The sequence below is a fragment of the Lissotriton helveticus genome, chromosome 1_2 (genome assembly GCF_964261635.1).
Source record: "Lissotriton helveticus chromosome 1_2, aLisHel1.1, whole genome shotgun sequence".
NCBI classification, from domain to species: Eukaryota; Metazoa; Chordata; class Amphibia; order Caudata; family Salamandridae; genus Lissotriton; species Lissotriton helveticus.
In genome coordinates, this window is record NC_136058.1 from 330,345,058 (window position 1) to 330,354,089 (window position 9,032).

Here is a 9,032-nt window from a genome sequence, read left to right on the forward strand (position 1 = left end):
TGTACAGTGCTATCACCCAAGAGTGTAGTGTGGGTGTGTAGTTGAATTAACTCAACATTGTTAATTACACCTGGATGTATGTCATGACAACGCGGGCTTTACACCGTGCTACCATTACAACGCATCCATCACAATGCAAGTCGTTACAACGACTTGCACTGTAGGCGCCGGATTTGGGAATAGTATGATTTACTATTCCAACTCCAGCCTACGTAACAGTAGGGAAGGTGTTGGAATAGTAAATCATACTATTAATTAGTATATAGCGCTATCCAGCGCAAGTCGTTGTAACGACTTGCGTTGTGATGGCTGCGTCGTAATGGTAGCGCGGTGTAAAGCCCGCGTTGTAATGGCTGTCTCCCATTACACCTTGTACTGCTGTGCAGGCTGTGGAGGCTTAAAAGCTACTCTGGTAAGACACAACAGGTAAATTGTTTGGAATCGGAAGAGTATCCTGTTCATATTGGAGAAAAGCTTGTGTATGAAGCGAAGGCTCATACTAATACCTTACATCCACTGCACTTAAGGAAAGTCCCACTGTACCCATCTTGGGTATATAGTACGAAATGCTTGCTTCAGTGACCGACTCTAGTGCTGGTATGAGAGTAACAATAATGATTTGTTTTCCCTGAATCAAAGGGCACTCCTTTAGAAAAGCTGTTTGTACAGCCGTCAGGATTTTTTGCAATGGAAGCAAATCATACTTCAACATAGAGAATATAAGTGGGACTTGTAGGTCATGAAGGTGTAACCACTGTGACTGGGTATGACTATGATAAGTATGTTGGTTTTATTACCCTTAATCTGTTAATATTTTGTCTCAATATTTTCTCTCAAGCATCTCTGTTTCAGTATACACGCTCAACCACTATTTAGAGGAAAACCTGGAAGAAATCAGTTTATACACAGGCTTCACTCATTCTGCGTAGGGAGGCAAATGAGTACACCGAAAGTTTAGGAACCCCTCTAGGGACTTCCGGAGGCTGCAAGTTAGCCCACCTCTGGAGGAAGTGTTAATCTAAACCTTTGACCTCCAGCTGTAGCTGGTGTACACGGGCGAGATGGGCGTCGCCCTGCAACCCTGGGGGATTAAACAAAATGTGAGATCAAATACTGAAAAGCTAGAAATAAAGTTTGCTGGCTGCTCAGTGGACAAACATGTGCAAATCCGTTTTTTTAGGGGGTGGGGGAGGACAGCCCTTGGCTTTGCTGTGCATGCTTTTGGCTGGGTGAAGATTTTTTATACCTTGAGCCATAAAGCAGAGCAGTGACAACACACAGGTGGGCAGGATCTGCGTATCACTGCCAGAATAGGTTTTGATTTGGGCGTTATTTGCATAGCCCAGAGAGGAGTAAGAAGCTACCCATTTATTCCAATGGCAGGGGGCAGGGCAGTCCATCTTAGAGAATGACATAGTAGGGTCTGGCAGGGTCCTCTGCCTCTTCCACGAGACTCCGCAATAGTTCCTTATTGGTGTACTGGGGTCTGGGGGAGGAGAAGTCCAGATCCAGCATTTTCCAGTTCGGCTTGTGCGTACTTCCCATGTTGCATCTGCACTCTGCAGTCCTGCATCACAAGGAGCCCGGCTCGAGAACGTCCGGTGTAGGTGAAAAAATGCTGCAGGAGCGTCATTGAACAGTGAAGATCCGTGTATGATGAGCAGGTGAGAACACTGCATCTGTGACTAACCCCAGAGAGAGCTGGGGGAGCACTACAGGAGCCTGCCTAGGGCCCCCACTCACCACTGGTGACAGGGCTTAAGGGGCCCTTACAGGCAGGGCCGGCTTTAGGCATGTGCAAGCTGTGCACCTGCACAGGGCCACCAAACCCCAGGGGCCACCACGCCAATATATATCCTTAATATATTAATCCTCTGAGGATGGATACGAATTTGCGTGGTGGCCCCTGGCAGGGATTTGGCGGCCTCCGGCTCTGTTCCACTTCTAAACACCCTGACCCCTCCCCTCTTTACTGGCCTGCGCGCTCCGCCCCGCCCAGGCCCCCTCTTCTGGGCCCCCCACCTACGCTCCCTGCCCAGGGCCACCATGAGCCTAGAGCCGGCCCTGTTACAGGTAACACGCTGAGAGACAGGGAACGCCTATACCTCGTGGGCCGAGGAGCCACGCATTATGAGAGAGAGAGCAGAGGAGGAAGGGTACATTGGAGAGAGAGAGAGAGAGAGAGAGAAGAGAGAGAGAGAGAGAGAGAGAGAGAGAGAGAGTGAGAGAGAAGAGAGAGAGAGAGAGAAACGGGGAAGGCCCCTGCACATACTATGCACCAAGAGGCCACACTTAACAGCGAGAGACAGGAAGCAGGTCCCCCAAAAGATCGTGCACAAAAGGACCACGTTGCAGTGAATGTGGGACACTTACAGGTAAGACTCAGATAGACCAGGATCCTCTACATACCGTGGATGGAGGGTCACGTATTACAGGAGCCGTGTGCCCCAAATACATAATACAGAGAGAGCGAGGCGGGGCACCCTGCACAGGGCACGCACTGAGAGGCGCCGCATTACAGGGGCTGTGGCTCCTTGCAGTAATACGTAGAAAGCAATCCCCCACAGCCGTGCACAGAAAAGGTGAGCCTCCTTACAGTAAAAAGAGGGAGGGATAAAAAGAGAGAGAGCTTAGCCCCGTGGATGGCGCTTTGAAGGGCCACACACTACATGGGCTATGGGCCCTTCAGATATAGAGAAGTGAAAAGTACGAGAAAGCAGAACCCTCCCTAGACCTGTGCCCATAAGGGCCACACATTACCTGTGGCTCCTTACAGTAATACGGCAAGAAGGCAGGAGCCCCTACAGAACCTGGACAGCAGGATCACATGTTCAGGGCCGCTGTGATCTTTACAAGCAATATGTAAAGGGGCCATGTTCTGCATGCACTGAGTACCCCAGTCCCTCACTGGCTCCATGCCAAGAGACTGTCAGTTTTCACATTGCTCACAAAAGCAGATCTTGAGAATTTGAACACTGTCCGTAAAAATACTGCAATTTCCCAAGTATGCAAAACACACAACAATCCACACACAACCGTAGACAATGCACACAGCCCTGCATTCAGGTTTTCACATATACATATATGGTGCAGAATATGAGGCATCTATGCACAAACACACACCCAAACGCATACACTGATGAGCGAGGCAATTATACAGAAAAAGAATAACACAAGGGGAGGCAGAAGCAAGAAACGGCCAAAGGTGTCACACATGGTAAGGGGCAGATGCTGGCAGCAACTTTGTATTGTCTCTTAAGGATCTTTTTGTCCTTGTCTGCAGTTTTGTTTCCACCAGGTGATCTGCTTTGATTTTGTAGCACGTAACTGACAGATTCACAATTGCGTTATTAACCTTCCTGCTTTCTCAAATTTGCTTGAAAATGCACCATGTGTCCACTCTTTTTTCAAAATTTGCTCGAATGAGAACCCCCCCCCCCCCCCGAACCCCACGTAGGTTGCTCGGGCTTGCTCGCTCGCCGCACTGTTATTTTACGCCTCACAACTTTCAAATGTCACCAACCACCACTGTTGTCCTCGCCAGATAATTCATATCCAAGAGAAGTCAGCATCAGGTGGGCAATCGTTGATTTATTAAAATGTATGTTGTAATGAATTTATGTTAACATAGTCACAACTCTGTATACCCTAGTAAGGTGTAGATTCATCAGTTAAGTAGATAGAATTATTTTTATGATAATAATTCACGATAAAGTTGTATGATCTCCATGATTCACGCTGAAAACAAGCCAGGGGTATTGTTATAGCCCATAGCCAATCATCGGAATTAGAACTGCACTGAGTTGAAACAGAAAGCGGTTAGATACTCACTTTCAGGCGCTATGTTGTGACTGGAGAACCTAATGGAGATATCATGGGTTGCTTTGTATTTTTCTGCACCAGGTTCATCGTTAAACCAGTGTTATGTGCATTTTGCACTGCATAAGTTCACATAAGCAAGTTCAAAGTTTTATAGTCTAAGACTATTTTATAAGAACCGTCTAGTGTGTTTAAAGGTGAAAGATCAGGCTTTATTATGCCTTGATACTGAAATTGTTCTAATATTGTTTTAATACCAAATTTTGTTTCTGGTTTTAAAAGGTTTTGTGCTTGAGGTGGTGGTTCACTTCATAGGGGAATAACATGTGAACTACGATCTTTGTCTCAAGCACTTGATTTGTATAAAAGGCTGGAGCCTGTGTTGAAGCCAAGTCCTCAGGTACTATGAGAGAGAAGGCTACCCTTTAAACTTCCTCCCCCGGGGTGCTTCTCTAAGGAAGGTTGGAGGCCAGTCTTTTTCTGCTATGATAATATAATCATCCGATAATTGGGTCCAGAAGACTACTTTGACTATGAGTGGTATGTGTATAAAGTCATCAGTTGGATTCGCATCTAGATACCTCTGAAGCGTCTCGTACTATTGTGACTTCTGCAGTGCTGTCTATAAGTGCTCTCGCCCAAGTCCTGTTTTTCAATAGGACTCATAGTTGAATCAGTGTGTTTTTTTAGAAAGTTCTGCAACTTTCATCTTTTTCACTGTGGTTTTCAAGTCCAATCCTTTCTTTCCCCTCTTTACGCTGATGTCATTCTTGTGTCCTCCTTGTCCTTTTTTACTGTACTCCTCCTTTCTTTGGCATTTGTATCAGCTTACCTTTTCTAACCTGAAAGAACTGTGAAGAACGGCTATCAGAATACTGATAATAATCAGGTTTTTTAATCTTCTCACAGTCTCTTAAGTTATAACCACCCGTGCTGGATCCAGTCCATCCTTTATCTTTATCCTTTTGTTTTTTCTTCCCTTCCGTTGCATATTTCTCCTTAATTGAACCCTCTATAAATGTTTTAGGTTTTACGCGTGGCTTAACGAGTCGAGTACCTAAGGTATCTCTACCTACAAAAGTGTAAACGTTCATGATTATTTTTGGTAGTTCTCGTACACGATCTTGCACCAGAACTGCTTCCAGTCTTTGATGTATTGCCAAAACTAAAGCCTCTCCATTTATGTTGCTGAGAATGATAGAGGAAACTGTAGTGAAGTTTCCCATTTTCTTTGTTCTTCAATCCTGGTTAGTGCAGCTTTAATCTAGTTTTGCACATGTCTAAGTACATCAGGGAGAACTGCCAATGAAGGCATACCATGCATACTAGTATAGATGCATGCAGAGGTGCATTCCCAGGAGTTACACTCCTCTGCGGGAGGTACCATCCCAAGAGGTAGGCACATAGTGAGTATTCTGTGTTTGTCTTGGGGCACAAATACACTGCTTCTAACTGGTCGGGTCTTGCGAGCAATCCTGAAAGCCATTTTATAATGCTTTGTGAGTGCATTGCCCATTATATTATTAATAGTCCGGAAACTAACGGTTTGAATTTGTGTAGGAGCAGTAGGTCCTGCTACCATAGCAGGTAGGGAGTTCAGAGTATGTTGCACAAACTGTATGAGTCCCCTGTTTAAAGGTGACCGTGTAATTCAAAACCTCTACTACCTCAAAGGGATTTACAATTTCTAGTAAGCCCTATATTACATAAATTACTTAAATTTATGAGTCAAGCTTGACAAACCTACAGAATAGCTGCTCCCTTATGCCCAATAGGAGGTAACGATGATTACTACAGACATCTCCGTAATGATGAAACAATGGTTCAGATGTGTTACAACTATTGAAGGTGTAGCCGTAAGATCCATTTGCCACTTTGGGTGCTAATTTTGCATAATTTACAACCTGGGCATAACTCTAAGAGAGATGCCGTCCCACCCACGGGTGACCAGAATTAACTTGGTTCAATACACCTGTGATGAATATGAAGACAAGGTATTGTTGCAAGCAAGACACTATTCAATGTGTAGTCAATATAGAAGTATTGATTTTGGGTTACTAACAATCCTATGATGGGATCAGGGGCACTGTGGAAACAGTCACAAACCTCATGTCGTTATTCAAAGTACCACACACACTGTACTAAGAAGAATGAACACTTTTACCTAAAATGTATTTATTACTACAGGAATAATTTGTTCCTTAGTACACCTAAAGCAACTACACAGAATATTATACAAAAGCAATATAACATGTTATAAGTGATGACAATAAAATTAACATTTCAAGCTTTGCTAAAATGTAATATATTCTGAAAAGCATGAAAGGCAGAGGAACTTGCAATCTAGAGTTTGTTAAAGAGAAGGCACCTATTGTATACCTTGTTAACAAAGGCTGTCTGCATCTCTATAAATTATTTCTGTTTGTTCAGTGATATGTTTGTAGTTTGATAATTGACTAAAGCTCTTCACTCAGTCACTGCACTTGAATAGTTTTTCCCTTGTGTATGTTCACCAATGTTCCTTAATGTGGACGAGTCAATAAAATGACTCCTACATTCACTGTAATGGTATGGTTTTTTTTTGTCTGTGTATGTTCGCGGACATCCTTGTAGGCCTGATAACTAACTCCAACTCTTCACACATTCGCTACATTTGAATTTTTTTTTTTGTGTTTCTACTTTGATGTTTCATTAATGTTGAGGAACAAGTAAAATGTTTTTTTCACCTGTGTGCATTCGCTGATGTCCTTGTAGTTGTGCTAACCTACTAAAGGTCTTCGCACATTCACTGCACTTGAATGGTTTTTCCTTTGTGTGTGTTAGCTGATGGATGTTTAGGTTTCCTGATTGACTAAAGCTACTTCGCACATTCACTTTGCTTGAATGGCTTTTCCCCTGTGTGTGTTCGCTGTTGTGTTTGAAGGGTTGCTAAACAATAAAGCTACTTTCACATTCCCTGCACTTGAATGGCTTTTCCCCCTTGTGGGTGCAGTGATGGATTTGTAGTTGTGATATCTGGCTAAAGCGCGTCACACATTCACTGCAACTGAATGGTTTTTCCTGTGCAGTTTCTGCTGATGTTTTTGTAGGTGTGATAACCAACTCCAGTTCTACACACATTCACTGCACCTGAATGGTTTTCCCCTATGTGTTTGCTGATGACTTTCTAATTCTTAGGACCAACAAAAGCTCTTCACACATTGCACCGCACTTGGTTTCTCACATCTGTGTCCGCTGATGTCTCTGTAGGTGTGATAATTCACAAAAGCTCATCACAAACTCACTGCACCCAAATGGTTTTTCTCTTGTCTAAAAGTCTTCACTCATTCACTGTACTTGAATTGTTTTTCCCCCATTGTGTTTGCTGATTACTTTTTATTTTTGATAACCAACAAAACGTCTTCACACATTCACTGTATTTGTGGTTTACCCTGTGTGTATTTGTTGATGTCTTTTTTAGGGATGATAAATCACTAAAGCTCTTCCAACATTCAATGCACCTGAATGGTTTTCCCCTGTGTGTGTTCACTTTTAGAGATGATAAAACACTAAAGCTCTTCACACACTCAGTGCACTCAAATGGTTTTCCACTGTGTGCATTGGCTGTTGTTTTTGTAGGTGTGAGGCTTCCCACATTCATTGCACCTGACTGGCTTTGCCCCGTGTGCATTCGCTGAGGTGTTTGCAGGTTTGATAAAGGGCTAAAGCTACTTCCACATTCACTGAACCCAAATAGTTTTTCTCCCATGCGTGTCCGCTGATGTCTTTGCTGGTGGGATAAATCACTGCATCCAAATGTTTTTTCACGTGTGCATTCATTGATGTCCTTGTAGGTGTGATAACTGCCTACAGCTCTTCACACATTCACTGCACCTGAATTTTCTTTACAGTGTGTGTTTGCTGATGCCTTTTTAGGGGTAATAAATCACAAAAGCTATTCATACAGTCACTGCACCTGAATGGCTTTTCCCCTGTGTGTGTTTGCTCATGTCTTTGCAGGTGTGATATGCGACGAAAGCTCTTCACACATTCACTGCACTTGAATGGCCTTTCCCCAATGTGTGTTTGCTGATGTTTTCGTAGGTTTGCTAAATTACAAAAGCTTCTTCCACATTCAATGCACATGAATGGCTTTTCCCCTGTGTGGGTTCGCTGATGGATTTGTAGATGTGATGTCCGACTAAAGCTCTTCCCACATTCACTGCACCTGAATGGTTTTTCCCCTGTGTGTGTTCGCTGATGTCTTTTTAGGGATGACAAAGCACTAAAGCTATTCACACATTCACTGCACTCAAATGGTTTTTCCCCTGTGTGCGTTCGCTGATGTTCTTCTAGGTGTGAGAACCGACTAAAGCTTTTCACACATTCACTGCACTTGACTTGCTTTGCCCCAGTGTGCATTCGCTGACGTGTTTGTAGGTTTGATAAATGACTAAAGCTACTTCCACATTTACTGAACCCATATGGTTTTTCCCCTGATTTTGTTCGCTGATGTCTTCTAAGGGTTGATAAATCACTAAAGCTCATTATACACTCACTACACCCAAATGTTTTTTCCCTTTTGTGCCTCCGCTGATGTTCTTGTAGCTCTGATAACCAACTAAAGCTCTTCACGCATTCACTGCACCTGAATATTTGTTCCCCTGTATGTGTTTGCTGATGTCTTTGATGTGTTGATAACTGAATGAAGCTCTTCACACGTTCAGTGCAGTTGAATTGTTTTTCACCAGTGTGTGTTTGCTGATGGTGCTTTAGTTCTGATGACAAACTAAAGCTCTCACTGAGTGTGTATGATTTTTCTCTCTTGGTTAGTGTCTCGCGGTCAGGTATATATTTCTCTACATCCCATGATTGTGTTTTCTGAAGGGTCAACATGGCTGATACAGCATTTGTGATATTATTACACTCCCTGTAGGTGTGTAGTATTTTGCACCTTCGATTTCTGATTTAACTATGAACTACAATGTTCACTAAATACTTATCACCCTCATAATAAGTATTCAGCTTTTTTTGGTTGATTGAGTCTTTAAATAGGATAATGGTTTTGCACACTTGTGAGTGAAGATCCCTCCTCCTCCTGGTTGATGCAAACTGGGACAGTATTCTGTATTTTAGATGGCAAAACTCCTTTTTCCTTTACCCTTCAGTTGACTGGCTCCACTCCTTTGTGCCTTTCTCTGGTTGCTGTGGTTTGGCCAGAAAGATTTTACAAT

General features: G+C 43.3%; 1 protein-coding gene across 1 annotated transcript; it reads right to left on the minus strand.

Moving 5' to 3' along the window:
* Positions 1-7,683: 7,683 nt before the first annotated feature.
* LOC144803607 (uncharacterized) lies at positions 7,684-8,694 on the minus strand. Its single transcript, XM_078671871.1, has one exon. It carries the CDS (start codon positions 8,692-8,694, stop codon positions 7,684-7,686), a length of 1,011 nt encoding a protein of 336 aa, XP_078527997.1.
* Between the last annotated feature and the right edge of the window lie 338 nt (positions 8,695-9,032).

Excerpts from the sequence above, each read along its gene's own strand:
- LOC144803607 (XM_078671871.1), bottom strand. The coding sequence starts at position 8,694 with ATGTTGACCCTTCAGAAAACACAATCATGGGATGTAGAGAAATATATA.